General features: G+C 39.9%; 1 protein-coding gene across 5 annotated transcripts in view; it reads right to left on the reverse strand.

Moving 5' to 3' along the window:
* dnah5 (dynein, axonemal, heavy chain 5) overlaps positions 1-21811 on the reverse strand; it is a 90496-nt gene that overhangs the window by 42823 nt on the left and 25862 nt on the right. For all 5 annotated transcript variants that reach the window (XM_041044454.1, XM_041044455.1, XM_041044453.1 and 2 more), the window contains 29 exons: positions 21568-21715; positions 21302-21394; positions 20269-20468; positions 19911-20064; positions 19524-19687; positions 19128-19284; positions 18655-18867; positions 18126-18350; positions 16921-17093; positions 15409-15479; positions 15173-15280; positions 14893-15080; positions 13826-14020; positions 13532-13666; positions 13113-13220; positions 12475-12628; positions 11946-12092; positions 10266-10507; positions 9738-9914; positions 8830-9034; positions 8452-8594; positions 6803-6937; positions 6303-6425; positions 5768-5981; positions 5194-5417; positions 3814-4012; positions 3512-3684; positions 2877-3007; positions 463-616 (listed from right to left, as the gene is read on the reverse strand). In XM_041044454.1, the coding sequence (XP_040900388.1) occupies positions 463-616; positions 2877-3007; positions 3512-3684; positions 3814-4012; positions 5194-5417; positions 5768-5981; positions 6303-6425; positions 6803-6937; positions 8452-8594; positions 8830-9034; positions 9738-9914; positions 10266-10507; positions 11946-12092; positions 12475-12628; positions 13113-13220; positions 13532-13666; positions 13826-14020; positions 14893-15080; positions 15173-15280; positions 15409-15479; positions 16921-17093; positions 18126-18350; positions 18655-18867; positions 19128-19284; positions 19524-19687; positions 19911-20064; positions 20269-20468; positions 21302-21394; positions 21568-21715 (4753 nt within the window). The remainder of the gene's footprint in view (positions 1-462; positions 617-2876; positions 3008-3511; positions 3685-3813; positions 4013-5193; positions 5418-5767; positions 5982-6302; positions 6426-6802; positions 6938-8451; positions 8595-8829; positions 9035-9737; positions 9915-10265; positions 10508-11945; positions 12093-12474; positions 12629-13112; positions 13221-13531; positions 13667-13825; positions 14021-14892; positions 15081-15172; positions 15281-15408; positions 15480-16920; positions 17094-18125; positions 18351-18654; positions 18868-19127; positions 19285-19523; positions 19688-19910; positions 20065-20268; positions 20469-21301; positions 21395-21567; positions 21716-21811) is intronic.

Consider the following 21811-nt stretch of genomic DNA (forward strand, 5'->3'; position numbering starts at 1 on the left):
TACAGTAACATCAAACAATAGCCCAGTACGGGTGTGGGTGAGTGTGACTTTTCACTAGGACCTGGGTTGATCCTGATTCTGTGCCACTTAATTAGGAGATATAATATTGACCTGCTGACCAGCACCTTTTATGTGTACACGACCTCCTGATTAAACAGTGAAATATGGTAGGGTGGTTCAGTCTTCTTCCTGTCTGCAGCTGTAGAACATCTTGGAAATCAAGGGCATCTTTTTGAAAATGTAATTTTTAAATCCAGAAAACTGCCCATGCTTTCACCATTTTATGTTTAGACTATTGTAACTGTACTGTACAGCTGACTGTCTCACCTCTGAGAATCTCTGGTCAGCAGAAATGTATTTGACACATTTATACTTCTATAGTTCATATCAAATATAAGTTTATGCATGCACTCATGCATTCATGCATGTGTGTCTTTTTTTCCTCTGTGTGCACTCGTGTACCTCTCCAGATGACAGGACGTTGTTCATGTACTCGAGGAAAGACTCGTCTTTGATTTCGTTGTCAGTGAAGATGAAGCTGATGCCTTTCCCATGCTGGCCAGCTGTTCTGTACAAACCCTTCAAGTCATCCATCAGGTTGGCTGTGTTGTATGAGCTGGCAAAAAAAAAAAAAGCATAAACTAAACATAGACACACCCCCTATCCTGCTATTGTCAGAGTGAGATAATAAGGAGCAACGTGTGGGTGTTTGTGAGTGTATGTGGTGTATTTGAATAAGTTAGGATGGATGTACTTTTTTCTGACAGGGGGGCATAGCTTTGGCGTTTAATATTTAAGCGCCCAAAAATGTGTTGCTCCACCTCACAAATGGAGCCTTAAATATAAGGACATTCATCAGTATCTATAAAATATTAAATCAGAGCTAGAAATTTTTAGCCAACATGACATCAAAGATCATAACACGAATGTCTATGATCATATTATGTTGAACAGTAATCTGCAAAACTGGCTTTTGATATGGATATATGGTGCAATGAAAACAGTGAAATCACATTTAATCGCTCACAGCCTTGTAAGAGCTGTGTGTATGTGTGACAGGTGACACTGACGACACTGATGGATGTCATTTGAATTTTCAAGTTTGCTATGGTTTGATAAGTTGAAGTAGTGAAAAAAATAAACTGATAGAACAGAGCACAGTGATAGATTTCTGGCTTGAAAGGTGGTAAAGAAGCAAACAGTATCCTAGTTGCTTGTTTTTGAATTTTCCTCCATCCGTTTTTGTGTTTGTTGGTGTGAAACTTGAATGAATTATAGAGAGGGTGATGAAAAGTAAGCGAGAGCATAAAAGTGGAAGATTAACAGGGGGAAACTAATTGCATAAAAACATGGGAGAGAAACGCATGAAAAAGATCTATATCTGGAAGAGAGGAACAGAGTTAGGTTAACAGAGTTTAAAGGGATTGTTTACAGAACGAGAGTCAAACTGAGTTTGCATGAGTAAGAGAGACATAACTGTGCTGGATGTGAATCTAAAAGGCAACTGTCTGCCAGTGTTTGTGTGGGAAAAGAGACAACAGAGAAAAACAGAAGGCAGGGGGTGCCTGTTGTTGTCTGCAGAGGACTGTGAAGCCAAGAGGAGAAACACAAGGCTCATTCATATTAATACCAAACATTAAAATCTGTTAGGAAAAGAGCAGACGGCAAATGTGATGGCGACAAATGCACATGGGGATCGAGATAGAAAAACATTTGGCAGGTTGGGAGAGCGAGAGAGAGGCCAGAGCGAGACAGAACAATGAGGCCGACGAAGTGTAGGACAGAGCGAGCGGAGAAAAATGACACAGTTGAAGCGAAGCAGAATCAGCTGCACTGAAAAGAGTCTCACAGGAGACAATGGTGTTGCTTCACAGAGAAGACTCAACTGACGAGTGGCTGCGGAGATATTATACAATAAATATCAATCTGATTCAATTTCTTTCAGACCGTATCCTGCTCCAGGAATTAATTCATGCTGATTGTAGCTCCTGAAAGATGCATGATGAATCTTTCTCAAATGTCAGAACTGAGACAGAATGTATTTATAGTCTGTAAAGAGGGTATGGTGGTTTTGATTTAAAATCCACTGGGTATATCTGCCTCTGTGATGATTAAATATCTCAGCCTCTTGGTCTCTTCGCTTAACACAACAATTAACAAAACATTGTTTTAAGTTTAACCAAAGTCAGAAAGGAATGATGTTGTGCATGAAACGCAGGTGAGTCCTGACTTGACGAAAAAGAAAGTGTGTTACAACAGTCTGTAGAAAATAACTGCATCCCAGTGACACATGGTGCAGCACATCACACCTTGCTTTGCAAGGTCTGAGCTTAGTTTAGTTTTAACAGATGAGGTGACTCAGTGTCATATAAAACTCATGGACCATAAACAATATGTGTTGCAGATATAATACAGAATAACACTCTTATTAACTGCAAACCATATTTCTTGCCTCTAATATATTCCGAAATAATTTTGAAGCAGAATTTAGTAGAAATTGGACTTTTCCAAAGCAGCTGGAATGTTTCTGAAGTCTGAAAGTCAAAAGAATGATCGATGACAGCTCAGTGTGGAGCATTTGTGTGGGAACGTGTTGAAGTTGATGTCAGAATGAAATAGAAGACTTGTCAATCATCTTTTTTTACAGTCTACATGAAATGATAACTGTCCTGGGAATATGCCTACAGTACACCTCGCCAGACCATAATGAGCAAATAAAATGTGGGTTGGCATTAACTTAGGTCTTACTGCCATTCCACAATCTGTGTGAGTCAGGTTATAATTACGATAAGGTTAGGGTATATGTATAAGCAATAACTACAATGTGCATGTTTGTATGTGGTGTGTCCATATACACCTACTGTACTGAGTATTACCGTGTCAGAGTGATCTGGAAGATCCTGTATCCAGCTATGAATGAGGCCAGTCTGGTCAGGCTCTGTTTGCCTGAGCCTCCAACACCCACCAACAAGGCATTACCTCCAGGTGTCCGGATTATCCTCGACACCTACGCAAGCAAAAGCAAACATATGCACTAAACTAGGATAGATAAAGTCATCATATACATGTGTGACAATATGTGTGTGAGAAAAAAAATTTAAAAAAAGAAAGTGTGTTAAGGCTTCACAAATTGAGTTATGCTGAAGTCGAACTGGCAGAATATTTTTGTGCTTGAAGGTTGTCTGGGAGTATCAGACAACTTACAAATTTAAGAACCTTGACTATTTGATAAAACAACAACAGCAACAAAAAAGTAAGTCTCAAATGGGATGCCTGTGTCTGCTGGTAGTGTAGATATTACAACTACTATCTCAAAGGCTCTACCTCTGTGTTTGTTTTCGGCTGAGTGTGCAATATTTTTTTATGTATATGTATAGATAACTATATACTAATATATGTTAAAATATTAATATATACTTACTATTTTACAACACTTTTTGTTCCATTCTGTAAGAATCTTGCTGATATTACCATTTCTTGAATTAAAAAAAAAAAACCTTCTGTAGAGTACCTTGACCAGATGTATCATAGCGTCCTGAAAGAAGACCATGTCCATGCCAGTACCCCTGATGCTCTCATTGTAGTGGCTCAGGAACATGTTCAGACGATCCTTTAAACTCTCAAATGATTCAACAGGCTCGTACACCTTTGGCAGATCAAAGTCTGAATCCTCTGGCTCTTCCCCTGTCGGGAACGAACATTTTAGAATAAAATGATCACAATGCAACAGAAAATTAAATTTAATTTTTACGAGAGAACAACAGCGCTATTGTCATTGTCTCCAGATGTTTTATCCCGACGATTAATCAATACCTGTAGCCTCAGGAGCATCTCGTAGGAAGTCAACAAAGTATCTGTCCACTTCATAGTCCACTATGCTCCTGTGCTCCTCGCCAAGCTCGTCCTCTACCAGCTTTGCCAAAGACTGGTCAAACCACTCCAAGTCCTCAGGCATGGTAAATCTGTCCGCTATCACACGTTTGCACTCGTGCTTCCACAAAGCCAGCAACACCTGGAAATTACGTGTTTGTGTTAGTGATGTCCTTCAAAAACCTTCTGTTGAGAGCATAGCCAATTTGACAAATAGCACTGAAGGGGAAAAACCTTTAAACTTTAAGGGAAACATCGTACGAGTTTGATAATGACATACTGTACATAAAGATTCAGGTGAGAAAAGAAAAGCACTGAGTTTAGACACACTGGGTCATTTGCTTATGCTGAAATTCACAAAGCCACACATTGATTAGGTCCATTGATTGTAGAATTCTGCACATACAGCACCTCACCACAAACTAAAAGCCTGGGAAAGTTACATTTATTTATATTCCACACCTCTGTTCGAGTCTGTTCGAGTGGTTTAGTTCACTCTTATCTGTAGTCTAAGACTTGTGGGTTGAGCTGGCAGCCTCAGCAGTTATGTTGATCATGTTTGCCGAGATTCTGGGCAGCCTGAGGTATAAGATATATTTAGTTTTATTCAATTATTCAGTGAGGCCACAAACCAACAGGGAGTTGGCCACCTCAGCAAGAATTGAGCTTGAGATGCCAGAGTTTCAGATGTAGATTTTTTTTTTCCCCCATTTTATTCTCCCCAATAAAAAAAAAAAACCTTCTATCTTTCTCAGATGTTGTACATAATTATATTACAATATATCATGTAGTCACACAGTACCTCTACTACATAAGTGGGGGTTTTGATCATTCTGTCAGGCTCTCTATTATACAGTACTGCACCAGCCTGCACTGTGCTGCCACTACTTTTTTTGCACTTCCTCTATGCTACATTTATACACACACAACCAGACCACAGGGAGAAATAAGGTTAAAGCACTGCATTAATCAGGTTACTGTAAAACCAGCATTTACAAGCAGAACTGTTTGCTGGAGGTTGGTGTGTTTTAAATGTGTTATTATATAAGGCTTTTTTGCATTTGAAGTGATGCGCAGTGAGTGAACAGGATCCAGACTTACTTAGGCTGGTTTAATGTAGTGTCATTGTCAGTTGAACTTTGAATTTACTGTAGATACAACAAAGCACTGCCAGAAATAATGATATTTTATGTCAGCCTCCCTGTCTGAAATCTTACATGACATTTAGAGATCAGGTTATCAAAAAAATAGATAAATAAAATAAAAAACCTTGTTACTCAAGGGAGGGTTTATTGATTATAAACTTGGCTTAAATCTTCTCACCGGGACAGAGTTGACCACCTCAGCGCTGGTATTGAGCATGCCTTGCCAAACCCTGGACAGGTCCCTCAGGTTGAAGATGTAGTGGAACTTAGCCGGAGTTGGAAGCATCTTAACCTTGGTCAACTGCCAGAGATGGCGGGTCAGAGACACCAGGCAGGGCACAGTGCTCCGAACCTCCTCAGTGAAACCACGGCGTGCGCAGAAGTGGCCCTCACCAATCACACCTGCATAATAGGGTCGATGGTGGGTTAGTGAGCAAAGCATAGATACAGCACATAGTGTGTGGGTCATGAAATAATCAATTCATTATTGTAGCAAGAAATACTAATACATCAGTGTACAATGAATTAGTTGAACTGCAAAAAAATATATACTTTTCATTATGAGTGTCCTTGCCTCATTACAGCAATAGTAGTAAGTTTACGTAGTAATTTTACTGAGCTGGCATTCTATTATCACCACTATCAGTGATGATAATAGAGTGAACACATAATTAATAAATGTTAATAAATGCTCTGATTTAATACATACATCAGCAATGACTCTACGGCATTGTTACACTGTTTTTACCCACCGAATATCTTGTCTATGGAATTATTGGAGGGCAGAGTACAGTTAAAGATGGAGAACTGCCTTTTCAGTCTCTGTGGGATGTCATTACGGCCTCCTCCTGGATGGATCATAGCTGCCAGGAACTGAACATCTACAATGTTGGTGAACTCTCCTGGTTTCTCTAGATTGAAGAACCCATTCTGCTCCATCAGCTGCCGGACAATCTCATTAGTCACCTACGATGAAGAGCAAAAAAGTAAGAGCTTAAATCAAGATGAGGGTTATTTTTTAATTAGTTTGTGTCAGCATTCTTCCATGCTGTAATTTAATTAGGTCTCCAAAATGGATTTTAAATGGAAATTAAGCTGTCTAAAATTTAATTAATTAATTTGAAACTAATAATGTTTTGTTTTAAATGATCTTTTATGATTTTCCACAAAAAAAGATAAAGAAAGTTAGCCCTATCATGAATTCAAACACATGTATATACTAAAAGTGAAAGGATATTTTATGTGTTTTCATCTGCTCATGTAAATGCTGTTAAAATGATCCCAAACCTGGTCTCCCCACTCGTTGATGACAGGCATGTTGATATCATCTATGAAAATGGACATTTTCTTCCCAGCAGGGGGTCCATAAGTGGTTCCCATCCTTTTATCCACATAGCTCTCAACTGTCCTCTACAAGAGAAACAGGGGCGAGTAAAGAAAAAAAACAAAACACAACACATATGGTGATGAAAACGAACAAAAAGCTAAGGAAAGAGAGAGACAGGACACATCTATTAAGTTCCGTTCTATGTAATCCACTCTGACAGCTTGATCAATGTGCAGCTTAGCCATGTACAGGGAAAAGACAGTGTCCCTTCCTCCAGCCTGGGCATTACTCATCAGACCAGACATCAATCAATATTACTTCACAAGTTTGTGATAATCCGTGACATGTTAACACAGATGTAGAGCATCCATTGATGGATGGAACTGCAAAAGAATAAATTTTATTTATTTTATTTATCTAAATTAATTAAGAGGGTTGTAAATAGACGGATCTGCTTTACCTGGAACATGAGTGGTGTAGTAGCTGAAGAGAAGTTGAGACTCTTGCCCATGTGGGTCTCGGGATCATATTTTGACATGTAGCCCTTGATGATGACAGTCTTGGCTGTTCCTTGCTCTCCAATCAGTAAAACAGCCTGGAAAAATGTATAGATTTTTATCAGGCAAATTTTCCTTTAAGCTCCTTTTAACATAATAAAGGACATACTATATGAACTCAAAAGTCAGTGTAAACACCAAAAGAAAGCAAAAAAAACAAAAATCAAAAAGAGAGACATTTAAGTACATGATTGTCAGCCTTGTTACACTTGTTTGAATAGGGTGCAACTGTTTGCTGAAGACAGTTTGAGATGCCAGTGTACCTCACTGCTTGAACTCACTAATCAGTGATTAGTAATTATCGTTAATTATAATCATTTATTTATAATCATTATGACCACCACAAATTGTTGTTTACTCCTGATAGATCTGATTGTTAAAATGATGAGTTCGTTATGTTAAAATCTTAGCAAGGACAATGAATAGGAGCGAACAAATGCAATAGTACAGCCTAGAATATGAGCTTCAATCTAAGACCACAGTTTGTTAAGAGTATTACATGTTATCACCTGATAGAAAATGATTGTTCATTTTAAAGCCTGTGAGAAGAGACAAAGAAGGCGGAGCTAATTAAAAATAAATGCTGTATGCCTTAGTTATCTGTGAACCAGCCATATAAGCTGTTGATTTCATGGACCTTTATCACAGCTTAACATAATGAAATAACTTTTTTTTTTTCAGATCAGTACATTTTTGTTCACAATTTAAATCCATCAGCCTGTGGGCGAAAAAAAAAAAAAAAAAGCAAATTAAACGTGTCCAGTAAAAGTAAATAGAATTGACAAAGCTTCCAACACGAATGGAAGCAAATGAGACCTATTCCCTGCACAAACCAATTCTTTACAAAAGCACCGGCATACAGAAGCTCCCCACTTTCCTCTTGTGGCATTGTGAATCTGAATGACCCTTACACACATGCATATGCACAGATATACACACACACAGGCACTATTACGAATGCCATGTGGTGGAGCATTTTATGGGCTTTTAAGTAGAGTATTGACCACAGTATTTTAATCTGGTCTTTTAGTAGAGCCGTGCTGAGTCCAGCCATGCTGCCATGTTATCGATCTGAAGTGTGTGCGTGTGTGTGTGTGTGTCCACTCAGCCGTAGCCAGAAATACATGAGGCATTATACAATGAACAGAGATTAAATGGGCGCTACCCTCTCTAAGCCTTCATCATAAGCATTACAGAAGCTATAAAGAGGGACGTGTACAGTATATATATATATATATATATATATATATATATATATATATATATATATATATATATATATATATATAGCTATACATAGATATGTCAATACATTCAGTACGTACAATGTTCCTGTTCACAGTTTCTTTTAAGTTATGTGTCTTTTGAAACATGAGTCACACTTCAGATGGTAAAAACAAACGTCATATGAAGACGTCACATGTCACACTCATTGTAATGTTTTACCTTATTTACCCTTTTTGAATGCATATCTATATATATATACTATGCATTTGTTGTATTGTATAGACAGGCAGTACGCAGATGCAAACTACTTTATTGCTAAGCTCACCTTGCCCTGCTTAGCGATGGTCTGAATTAGGAAGTCTGTCCTAACGTTGTCCACATTGGGGACCAAGATGGAGCTGTACTCTGGGGTGATTTCAGATGGATAAACATATTCCTCCACTCTGGTGCTCCAGTGGATCCACTGACCTGGAAGCAGGAAAAATAAGCATGCATTAAACAGATAAACTATGTTGTAGAGATTAGCACAAAGTATAACGCTTCCAAAGTGTCTTCTGATTTGGAGGAATATTTTTGCATCACTGTATGATTTGAAAAACATACATCTGCTGCCAAGTGTAACATGAGGCACAGTGCCTCTGCTTTGATAGTCCCTGGCAGCTATTCTACAGGTGATAACATCTGTTTATCAATGCCTGCATACCCTCTGCTGTGACATGGTAGTCAAACATGGTGTCCTCACTGTCACGAGGAATATCTGGCAAATTTAGATGGATGCTGTCATTCCCTCTGAGCCAGATCTCCATCTTCCTTCGGTCGTCCAGTTCAAGTAAGGCTCCAATGCTCCACATCAGGGCAAAGACGTACAGCCGCTCCAAGTGCTCTCTGGATAACTCACCGCACTGCTCCTGTAGAGTAATAACAATTTCATTTCAAGGACTATTGAAACAGCCAAATGTAAAACAGGAGGGGAGTACATCAAGAGTTTGAAACAAAAATATTTGTTTAAAAAAAAAAAAAAGCATGTTTCAGAGTTCTCATTCTTTAGCAAGGTTTATTGGCTTGAATACAACTAAATAATGCTGATGGGTTCCAGCCTATGCAGCATGTATCACACTGCATAACCCATCTCACCAGGTCAAAGGCAAATCAACAGATGAACGCAGTTTCACAGCCCTACAACGCTGTCTTAAATTCAAGGGAAAAACAATTCATCTGTAATAAAGCTACTGAACCACTGGGTCATATATGGCCTAATTATTTCAGATCAATATTACTCCAGTTGTAATGATGGCTCCAACACCACATACCTTAAAAAGGAGCAAGGTAGAAAAATTAATTTATTACTGCAGGTTAATGCTTTTACACCCTAATTACACAAAGTGGGTATAATGGGTTTTTATAGCTCAGCTAGTGGAGTCAATTTGGCTTTCCTTCTGAAATTAGATACGTGCAGTTGGAGTGGTTTGGTGTTTGTTCACCATTTACTGCAGCAGTCACTTTGTGGCAGTATGAATGAACCTCTTCACCATTAAAACATACAGTACTACTGGCATACTGCATGAGTGCAGTCGGCCCCATGATGGGAATTCAGAACAGCTGTAACCTTACCTTAGGTGGTATGAGTCCCTGCAGCATGTTGATGCACTGCATGATGACAAAGGCCTCTAGCATGTCCATCTTGAACTCCAGTGACTGCACACTGAAGCGGTAGAGCTCAGAGAAAGAGGAGGAGAAGAGCTCCCTCAGCACCTCTGCCTCCTGGGGGGAGCGTTTCTTCAACCAGCCCTGAGAAAGCAGCAAGCACATCACTGTACTTAATTAAGGTTACATGAATTACATTAGTCTTATCACAGCACAATGGAGTACGGGCTCTGTTTGTGTATAGGTCCTGTGGCCCAGTTATATGTTGTTTATTTAAAGTAATCAGTTGTAGCAAAAATGTTAAATCCTCTGAACCAACTCAACTGAAAACTGTTGGCCTCTGATTAATGATTAGTCAGACCAAAATCTATATAAAAATTATTTGACCTTTTCAGGTATTTTTAATTTAGACTGAGCAGTTGCAACAACAACACACCATAAACACCACCATTTTCAATACTGGTGAAACAAAAAGTTTTTATTTCGTTTATCCACCTCCAGTATAGGGCTCCAGTTGAGCACAGAGGAACTCATGAACACCATGCCATTGCGCGAGACGGTGGCTGGAGAGGCGTTGTCGATGTTATGTGGCTCGAAAACCACCTTGCAGTTGGGAGCCATGGGTATACGGTCTCCATTAGCCAGTGTGAGGGTTCTGTTGTCATCCAACACTGAGTTTAGGTTCTCGATCCAGATGGCGTCGACTGGTCCATCCAGTACTATCCAGATGTGCTCTCCTGAGAGAGAAAACATTGTTTTTGTTTGTTTACACGGATATGAATATGATATGATGTCTGACCTAATGCTTTGACCTATAATTTGCTATTCGGCAAAATGAAAATGAGTATGAATATGTATTTAGTGCGCAGAAAAGGTTGCACTGTGTTGCTGTGTCTGGTCAGCAGGGAACCCAAAATCTTGCCTTGCTTATATGGACTGGCTCTACAATATAAAAACAGATTCACCAGTATTTTTCGAGGAGCTGAAATTCATCAGTATTTGTGTTTAGTGTTCAAAATGTAAATTAAATTCTACTTCCTCCTCAGTAGTGAGAAAACAACCAAAATACCAGTACAAAAGACTCCAAAGATATGGCAGGAATAATAGAAAAACCTCCAGATCCGGAAACAAACACAAGACAGTCTACTTAGGCTGACGGGAGAAATCATTCAGTATAGCTGCTGGTCATTAATGAATGTGGTTCATGCTCCCGTGAGATTAGTATGCTCGTTTGGTCCGATGCAGATGAGTAATGTGGCTCTGTGATCACTGACCTGAATTCTCTGGCACAAAACCAAAAGGACTCACACTTTGGACAGAGTCAAAATAATACAGAACTAATATGACTGCTTTCACGCACATGAGCCATCAGCAGCATTTCTGCACAAGTCATTAAAATAGATCAGGCTTAGGATGCCGCTGCTGCATCTGCATCACAATGCAAGTGCAGCCTATTTTCACGGGGCATTTCTTTTCCCTGTAGATTATTTCACTCAGGAGTCACACCCTGTCACAACACACATCCTGTCGGCTCAAAGAAACATGCTACACAAGCGAATAGCATGAACAACAAACCAATGCACAAAGGCAATTTACAAACATATGGAAGGCATCCTGTTCAAAGAAATGCATAAGAGCATGAGAACATATACTGAATACATCAGATGCATATTTTGACACATAAAAGCAAACGCTCATAATGTATATTCATACCAATGCACACATACATTTTTAATGAAGTGTGTAGGCATAGGTCTGAGAAAGCTAAAACAGCTGTTGGAGCTGCTTTGAACTGTGGATGTAAGGATGTCCCAAGATATTTAAACTTCTCTGCAACGTAGCAACAAGCTGGTTTTTCCCAAAGTTCTCAGAGAAAAAGCAGAATAAAATCCTAGATTAGAAGGAATCATTGGAGGAATCGTTTCATAGTTTAGCAGGGATCTCTCTCACGTTTTCTCTCTCTTAACTTATATTAACTTAGCAGAGAGGGTGCTGTTATGATATTCAAGCTCACAAAACATTTGCAAGGATTAAATATTCTCTAATTTATACAAAATGTGATTTAATTCACGTGAGTTAGGACACTGCAACAAATGGTCATTTATAATCACTTATATTTTAAACTTCATTAATGTCAGCTAATTTCACCTCTACTGAGTGAGAAACTTTTCTGACCTTTCTTTGCTCTCAGTGTTTTCCTCCACAGTGTAGAGAAGATGCCATCAGTCCAGTCGTTTGTTGCAACATCCAGTCGACCGAACATCTGAGGGGCTGTTATGGCTTTGGGGTTCATGCGCATCTCTCGGTGAGGCTGACCACACTCTGAAACACATCGAGAACATTAACCCTTGCATTGGTAAGGTAGGCATATCTAACACAATAAATTTCTCAAAACAAAAACATGCACATGAAAAAACAACAACTTGCACAAGGCTGTCTCTTCAAATAATCCCCGACTGATTTGATGATGCTGAGATCAGGGCTCTGTGGGTGCCAGACCATCTGCTGCAAGACTCTTTGAAGATAAAGTAGATCGTGGTGACTCTGGCTGTAAGTTTGGGATCATTGTCTCATGTTGCAGACTGAATCTGGGACTGAGCCTGAGACTAAGCCTCCCTCATGGTATTGCATGATGGATAAAAATCTGAAGTGCCTAAAATGTTTGCACAGTACTGTGCATCCCAAAACATGTTGGAAGTCCTACCCGTCATTGCTCTCATCAACGTGTGTATACACGTCGTCTTTCCGGCCCCACTGGGACCCAGGGCCATCATGCCGTGTCGGACCCTCTGAGTCTCAAACAGCTGGATTACCTTCAGCTTCCAAGGAGCATGACTGATCAGACCTGCGTCCTCAACCTTAGGGAACACAATTACCATATATACATCTGCAGCTCTTTTATATTTACCATACTAAACATATACATTGTGCTGTATTGACAGAATCACATCAGGCCCACACACATTTAAAGAAGATACATGCAGAGATACAAACCGCACATTAATGCACAGAGGAAGGCACATAACACACCACTGCACACGCTACAATGCTGTAATTTAAAGACCTAACATTTTTATTTTATCTCTTATTTTGTATTTTCTCTGCACAGTGGTTGCCTCAGTTACTTGGTCCTTGACAAGTGGTAAATGACACCATTTGTATCCCTTTGGGTGCTATATCTTGAGGCATTTAAGAGTGACATGAAGGATACAACAGTCTCACAGTCCATTAGTCTTTTGCCCGATTTTACTCAGCCTTTTCATTTATTTGTTCCTCTGTTCCTCCATCCCTCTATCCCACTGTATTTCTCTGACATTTAACTCATCCCTCACTCCCTCGTACCTGTTTGTCGATGGAAGCCTCTAGTTCAGGGTAACCTGCTTTATCAAGTTGGATGCCCGGGAAGAGGTCCTCAATCAAGCTCAGGAATAGCGGTTCATCCTCATCGATCTAACAAAACACACAAATGCATACACATTGATGCAACTTGGCAAAAATGCACACAAAAAAATCGGAGAATAATTCATCTTAAATCTATCTGATGATATTGATATTCTGATCCGGTCTGTTATGATTATCTTATGTGTCATCAAATCAGCCATTTATTCTTTCTTGCTACTTTCTCTGCAATTATCACATTTTCTGCTCATAAAAATGTATCAAAAGAAATAGTTTTGATTGTTGTTTTCTTCAATTTTGATCTGCAATATTAAAACTATCTATTGGATGCTCTATTTTGTTCTATTCTATTCTAGACTGACCAGTTTGGAGAGATTCATGTCCCTGAGGACCCTCATGACGATGGTGGACTCTGTGTCACTGGGGTTGGCTCGCTTGGCTGCTCCCAGAGTTCGCAGCACTGACAGGATGTTCCGCAGGCCAAAGTCATAGTGAACCTGGACAGTCAGAGAGAACATTTTAGATTCGCTTTGATATCATTTGATTCATCATTATGAGTTTGTATACCAGCCTCCTCTCTATTCTCCCTTTGCTACAAGCCTCTGTAACAAACTTTTAAATACAGAGTATTTCAGATAAAAAAAAGGCCTGTTTACCTGTTTGGAGAGTTGCTCCTCACATAGTTTGTAAAGAGTGAAGAATTTCCGGGCCAGCTCCATATTGTCTATAAACCCACAACTCGCCAGTTTTACCCTAATAATGATCTGACGGTCAGGAACCATCATGGCCACAGAACGGAAGTTGATCTTCAGGTTCTCAGGAAGTTCCTGGCGACCTGCATAACCTGGGTTCTGATTATACAGAAAAAGAAAAAAGTAGGAGATGCATGAAAATGAACAACTTTAATGATAATGAGAAAATTTAATATTGCATATTGTATTACAGGCAACATTTAGATTATACCATATCAAATAATACATCAAATAAGTACAAAAGAGCATACGGGTGCAATTTGTATAATTTCCAGCATATAGATACATATTGCAGGGTCTCTCTGTATTTACTTATGATGGCTATACACAAAAAAACTACAAACTACACAAAATCTTACAGTAAGTTAATACCAGAACATCATTAAAGTTCATAGCAAGCACTATCCTTCAGCTAGTTAAATCCCTGTGGATACAGCTCAGGCCCTCCTCTCCACATAGCCGGCCTTTGATTACTGTCTCTATACACAAATGTAAGTGCCTCGCTCCCTCTCCTCCTCTCCCCCAGAGTTTAAAAAAATAAAGAATGATCTCTGACCCCACTCCCCACATGGGAGAATTATTCCACTGTTCTCTGTTTAATGACTTGCCTTGGGATAGCAACTGTGCCAAGGAGATAAAGTGATCTAACTATTACTGTATGAAGAGTACGGTAATGAACACTGGCTAATATTAATAAGAGGCAGGCCCTCCTGTTTAATATTGTACAAACTGGCTTGTCCAGTAACACATGGTTCAGGTTGATTCCATTTATAAAATCTTATAAAACTGTATTATTTGTAGCATATAGCAACAAAATAACATGACCAAGTGGAATAAATTATATCTTCATGCTGTAAATCCATCAACCAAGAAGCTTTGTTCACACAGGTGCATAACCCAGCTTCTGTCTTACCTGTAAGTTTCTACAACAGACAACTTCAAACGACACAGCATTGCACTGAGCCACTGACCATGGTAAGGAAGATGCCAAACTCAGGGTTCATATCCACATTATCTCCATCGGTGAAGACAAAGCTTTTGCGACGTTCCTTCTTGCAGGTGAGAACTATCGCGATCTGCTGGGCTGCCACTGACAAAACTGGGAGGTCAATGCGGTTGAACTCGTCAAAACAGCCCCATGAACCAGACTGAGCCAGACCTGGTAAACAGACACATGCAAGTCCATTGTAAGCATAATAAAATAACATGTTTGCTTAACATAAAAGCACCAATTTGCTTTATGTCTTTTACCTTTGAATATCCTTCCCAAGCCTCTGAAGTCCATCTGGTCAGAACAGTTGAAGACCACAACATATTTTCCCAGACAGCGACCCATGTCTTTTGTGGTCTCTGTCTTACCTATAAGAAAAAGGCAGAGTTGTTATTTGTAAAATGAAGCACAACGTTTTCTATCTATCTATCTATCTATTATAGATAGATAGATAGATAGATAAAAACTGTATTTTGAGACAGATTTACAATCCCACCTGTTCCTGCTGGACCAGCAGGGGCTCCACCCATACTCATACCGAGAGCCTGGGCTAAAGTGATGTAGCACCTGAGAAAACAGACACACGATTCAATTTCATGGGCATAAATAAGGTTAAGAATTTGCTTTCTCACGAAGAGGTTTTTATTGCGCTCGCCTTCAATTTATCACACAATAAAACTAATGTGATGTGATTCTCCATAGGGAGGCGGGAGGTCAGGCACAGCAAGAGAATGCTGCCCCCTGAAGCCAATGGGGATTCAGTGTCTTGTTCAAGGACCCTTCAGCAGAGGAGATGACCGAGACTGGGACCTGACCCTGGCCCTCTGGCTAAAGACTGTGCTCCCTTTTCACTGCATGTCTGGCCTCTGGTTAAAAAAAAAAAAAATCTTGGTAAACTGCACATGCAACACATTTTGTGTCCTTCAGAGAATATGGAACAAATCAGGCTCCTGCTATTAAATCAGACTACTGACTCCCTACTAATCATTACTGCTTACATGTGATACCAGTTTCACTTTTTCAAGTTTCCAGACCTGATACAGTGGCAGAGAGAATGAAGGACAGAGAAAGTGAAAGAGAAAAAGTAAAGACAGGGAGTGATTGAAAGGAAAGCAGCACAGCACATTATAACTGTGGAGAAGGAATCACATAGTGTTTCAATCAGGGAAAGAAGGCAGTGAGAAAATCAAGGATGTCTTGGCGCCTTCAGCCATGAGACCAGTATGCCACTTCTTTGGAGAGATGCTGTCTGAGGTCTGCTGGTAGCTCCCTCCTTAGTGCTGTCCCTTCTCATCTCTTTCTCCTCGTCTCTCCTCATCTTTTTTAACTGTCTGTCTCCTCTCATATTTCCCTCTCTGTGTCTGTACGTCTGACAATAGCTGTTGGTGGACTTCTGCCTCCCTGTCTCTGTCTGATTCTCTTCCTCCCTCTCTCTCTCTGCCAGTCAAATCTTCTGTCACTGACAGAGGTGATGACCACTGTGCAAGAGTGTCGACTCCTCCTTTCGAATTCTTTCTCTTCCCAGTTCCACAGCCCTCTCCCTCTCCCTCCCCCTCCCTCTCCCCCAGTCATTAGTCGGCCACAGAAATTGTGACCTGCTGAATTTTAATTGATGTCACAGTGAGCATTTCTTCATCAGGGTGATAACAGTTACCAGTGTGTATCTTGAGCAGTTTCCCAAAATACCTTGCTTCTGCTGTGAGTACTTTTTTCTGATCTATGAAAAACTAAGGACCGGTGTTGCCTGCATTATGACAAAAAACATGTTACTGAGCCCCTGTCACTCAGTCTGAATTGTTGCTTGTGCATGAGATACAAACAGTATCAAGTCATCATGCAATTGCTGACTTAGTTACAAATGTTAAAATGCATATTTTTAATGAGACTCTGTCTGTGTTTATCATTCAGGGGTTGCTTGCTGGTCAGTACTCTTAAAAGACCATTTAGTGTCTGGCTTCATGGAAGTGTGTGTGTATGTGTGTGTGTGCTCTCATTTACAGCCCTCTACCTGTCAGTCAACGGCGTAATGACGAGCCTTTCGGTGCAGCCCAGGAATTCGTTCTGGTAGACAAAGCCCACGTCTGTGATGTTGATGATCATCTTGTCTGAGTCCTCATTGAAGTAGAAACGGCACTGCTTTAGCCACTCAAAGTCGTTGGGGCTTTTGACATGCAGTCGGCACTGGAGGGAGGAAGAGTGAGGACGAGAGAGAGGAGGAGGGACAAAGAGAAGAGAATTGAGGAGGGAAAGAGGGGAGAGAGAAGACGATGGAGATAAAAGGATGGAGAGAAGGGGGAGAGAGAAGATGGCAAGTGAAGAATAGGAAATTGAAGGGCACCATTCAGGAGGTGATGTGAGGTGAGAGATAAAAGCAAGAAAGAAAGAGGGAAGGGGGGGTGGACGGGCAAGATGTGTGAGGGAGCATGAGGTGACAGGAAGGTTACAGGAAGAAAGAAGTTGAGAGGCAGGGAAAGGGAGGATGAAAGAAAAGAAGTGAGGGGCATGAGATGAATATGAGGTGTAAGGAAGGCAAAGGAGAGGGGAGAAGGATGGCAGGAAAGAGGCAAGTCAAAAAAATCAGTAAAATGAATATATGAAGTACGGTGAAAAGAGGTGGGAAAATAAGGAGGGTGATGAGTAAAGAGATGAAATAAGAGGAAAGGAGGATGGGATAGAAGGTAACAGGAGACATTGTAGGAGAGGGAAGTGAGGTGAAAAGGACAGCAAAGGAGGTTCGGGAAAAAAAGAACAAGGGTAAGATTTGTGCGAAAGAAGACGAGAGGAGAATAAATGAATAGAGCTATGAGGGGATTACATAATAATATAAAATAAATAAAAAAACACGTCCAAATAAAGTTACTTCACACCTGTTCTATTCACCTTGGAGACCAGCAAGGCAATTTACTTTGCCTGGCAGAAAGACTTCAAAGAAAGCCCTTTCTCTAGGCCTAAATTTCACTTGGCTTCCATTAAAAAAGAAAAGAAAAAAAAAGCTTTGAAGACTTTTGTTATAAAGAATTGACTTTTTGAAGAAAATACCTTTTGATATTCTGACACCACAAACCTGGGGTGAAATCAATCAAATCAAATCCAGTTTAACAAAAGCATAGGACCGATTAGAAACAAACTTGAACAGAAATTGCTTGTTTGTATCGTCCAAGGTGCTCTAATACGAAAGGTTAAGTAGTGCTAAATAATAAACAACATACTCACCAGGTCATCAAATATGTCCCTCTGATGGACATGGATGGTGATGAGGGTCTCATACTTGGTCCTCTCCACAGACCCCAGGTCTCTTGTGGTCATGTCAATCAGTGTGTTGAGCAGGTCCAGGAAGAGCTGGTTGGTTTTGGCCATAATGCGGCGATCATATCGGGCGTTGGTCAGAGCCTCCTCAGAGTCCCTTGTCCATATCATCTGAATACCTAGCAAGCCCACCTGGATCAAGAACAGCAACATTTGGCAATCACATCATTGCCTGATAATCAAATGTTTGAGGAACTTTAAATTGTAAATTCTCAGCTTTGCTGAGAGATCCACAAAAACTGTATTGTACTTCCTTAAATACCAAATTTAAGTTGCAAATTCAAGAAATGATTTAAGGACAACAAATTCATTATGTTGATAACGTTTATAAAAATGTCATGTTTCCAACATGTTTCCTTTTCAGTACACAGTCAACAACCCCAGAGTATGGTCCATATTTTTAAATGTTGGTGCTTTGAATCCACCTATGACCCACCTGAGAGGGAAAGGAGTTTAGGAAGTCGATAAGCTGGAAGCCAGAGTCTTGGATGGTCAGGGCAGCCTGTCGGATCACCAAGTGCAAAGACCTCTGGGATTCCCTCAGCAGAGCATTGAGCCAAACCTCTACATTCCCCTCTGCTGTGACAGGACGCTCCAATTCCACAGACTCCCCCTCCCGGGATGATATGGCCAGAATACGGTCGTATATCTGGGAAGGATGACATGTTTTATTGATTAGAAACACAAATTATTCTTATAATTAGTAATTATTAAAAACTGATTTTAACTGAATTTAATTAGTAAATTCAGTTGTATTATTTGTATTCTGTCTATTGGAATCATTTTGTTTTTCCATACCTTTCAGTTATGAAAAAAAAAAATCTCTTGACAGAGTGTTTTAAAGATCTGATAAAAGGCCAAATGTGTAATACAAACAACAAAACACTGTGGCCCCATGAAAAAATTCACCTTGTCATGGAATCGGACGCATTTGATGTTGTCGAAGACATTGAGAAGGTGGGCCTGGATGGTGTGGGAGTCAGAAGCCTGGCCCAGGATCTCCAGTAGTGCAGGGTCAGAGACAAAGAAGAAACGAGGAAACAATAGACGCTTCTTCTCCAAATAGCTGTTTGACAAAAGAAAAAAAACATGTTACCTACAATAGTTTGTCTCAAAGCAAAAACAAGAAAAACAACAAAGCAGACATAAGTACAATAGCTGGCAGCACAGCACTAAAACTAAATCTTTCTTATCATACCAGTTCTCAAAAGTATTACCCTTTGAATAATGTTTGAACTACTCACTTCAGATCTTCATACCGTCTTGACGTGTGAGTTGATTACGATTTTAATACTTCATGCTCACCCTGTAAGTGACTTCTGACAGATCTCCAGCTGTTCAAGAAGGTGAGGAAGCAGCTGTCCCATCGTCTCATCTCCCACACATGACTGTACGACATTGGGCATCTCGTGGGCTCGCATCATAATCTTCACCCATGATTTGTCGATGTTGGAGAAACGCTTTGCTTCCTAAAAAGAGAAGAACAGTTGATTATTATCAGAGGTGCCAGGCTGTCGCTGGCAGAGTATTTACTTTTGCTAAAAGTCAAGTTGCATTGCAGAAAAAAAACCACTTGGTTGTTTTAAACACTAAAATGAATTCTCAGCTATTTGTTTTGTGCATAATGTAAAGAAAATTACTGGCAGTAATAGTAAGACTCAAATATGTATAATTAACTGTGATGTGATCTACCTTGGGCAGCTGTTTGGCGATGTCTCCTCCCACAAACACAGCCTCCAGGTAGATCCAGAGGTTCTGAACAGTCATCCAGTTTTCGATGATATCAGTGGTGTTGGAAAGATTTTGAACCCACTTCTGGATCTGGGCTTTAAATGGGGTGTTGTACCTGGGAAATAAGGTACATCAGCATGTACACCTTACATTGCACCACACACCGCAACAACTTGTATGGTTGCTGTGAAGTATACAAGGCGATCCAATTACATTTCCCAAGCCTCTGGCGGCTGAGCAAGTCCCCCACAGAAAGTATTTTGATACACTCTCATCAAAATCCTCACACTGTTGATCTTGAGTTTCAACACTGACATACCGGTTGCTCATAAGAGACCCCAAAATCATCAGGCTGTCCTCCATGCTGGCAATGATCTCTGATGTGCTGTCTCCTCTCAGTAGCAGCTCTCCACGGGTCTTAAAGTTGGCAAACGTAAAAGTCTTGTTGTCCCACTCAGCAATCACCTGCTTCAGCTTCTGCTCAATATCCCGCTCCTTCACCGCACTGATACAGATATCCTGAGTGAGAAATCCCCAGATTTGTTGAAACTTTTAGCAACGCCAATTATAGTGGCAAAAAACTATAAATAAACTTTTTCACTAACTCAGGACATTAGCACAGAAGTATATACAGTACATATCATAGGAAGAAAAACTACTACTACTTTGGGGTTAAAGGGAGGCAATGATTATATGACATTTCAGGTAGAAAGGGAATTAATAAATTACATGAGTATTAAACCTTTATCAACATAATCATCATTAACATCAGCAATTACCACTATCAATATTATCATTGAACATATTTTTTTGTATTTACATCCATTACCATACCGTTATCATCAACATTTTTTGAAACTCCACATACATAAACACATAAAATGCAAGCCCAGTTTTTATCATCAGAGCAAAACCATTATTACCATGTGTCATCAGCTAATTTAATGGCCTGTATGACAGTGATGTAGAACTTAAGCACACCTGTTTGGTGCCAAGATTAATGTTCACTGCATTGGGAAGATATTAAGGCATATTGCAGCTCTGTTAATTAATGCAATACATCCAACAAAAACAACTGAAATGTTTACAACTGGATGTTTACAAAGATTTCCAAATACAATAATGTAACATAATTCGCATTAGAATCAACACCAAATTTGATACTTGTCTACCTTCCCCCAACAATGTCTGTCATTCATTGGGCATAATTTATTTCATATCACAGATACATTTGACCAGTGAAAACAGATAAAAACTATTATAGGTATTATTTTATTTATCATCCACTCTTTGTATTATAAAAGTAAAGTTGCTTTCTGTATCTGCATAAGTAGCCCACCATAAATTCTCACCTCAATCTCCTCTTTATACTTGAGAAGAGGAGCCTCCATAATGTTGCGTAGCTTGAATGTATCAGTTTCCACCTCGAAGGTATGCCCAGTCACCTGGTCACAAAAACAGGAAATTTGTTCGTCAAATGTAAGAAAACTAGGTGGTGTATTCATACCAAATGTCAGGAAAATTTCTATTAATATTATATTCATAGAGTGAGTACAACTGTAGGTCTTAATAATTAAAGTAATCGGCAGCGGTATGTTGGTGGCCTTGTTTTTCTGACCTCTGTAATTCTCTTCCAGTGGCGCGTCATCATGGCCTTGTTAGTCATTAGTTCCAGCAGGGGGCAGCACTCACTGAATTCATCAATTGTTTTCTTCAGATCCAAAAAGGCCTGCCACTCCTTCAGAGCACGAGGCAGCTTGCGACACCTGGTAATTAAAGCGATACAACAGTCAACAAACTCACAGCTAACACCTGTCCTCCAAACTAGACTTTAATTCCACACAAAACACGGTTCAAAAGGC

The sequence above is a fragment of the Toxotes jaculatrix genome, chromosome 8, assembly GCF_017976425.1.
Source record: "Toxotes jaculatrix isolate fToxJac2 chromosome 8, fToxJac2.pri, whole genome shotgun sequence".
NCBI lineage: Eukaryota > Metazoa > Chordata > Actinopteri > Toxotidae > Toxotes > Toxotes jaculatrix.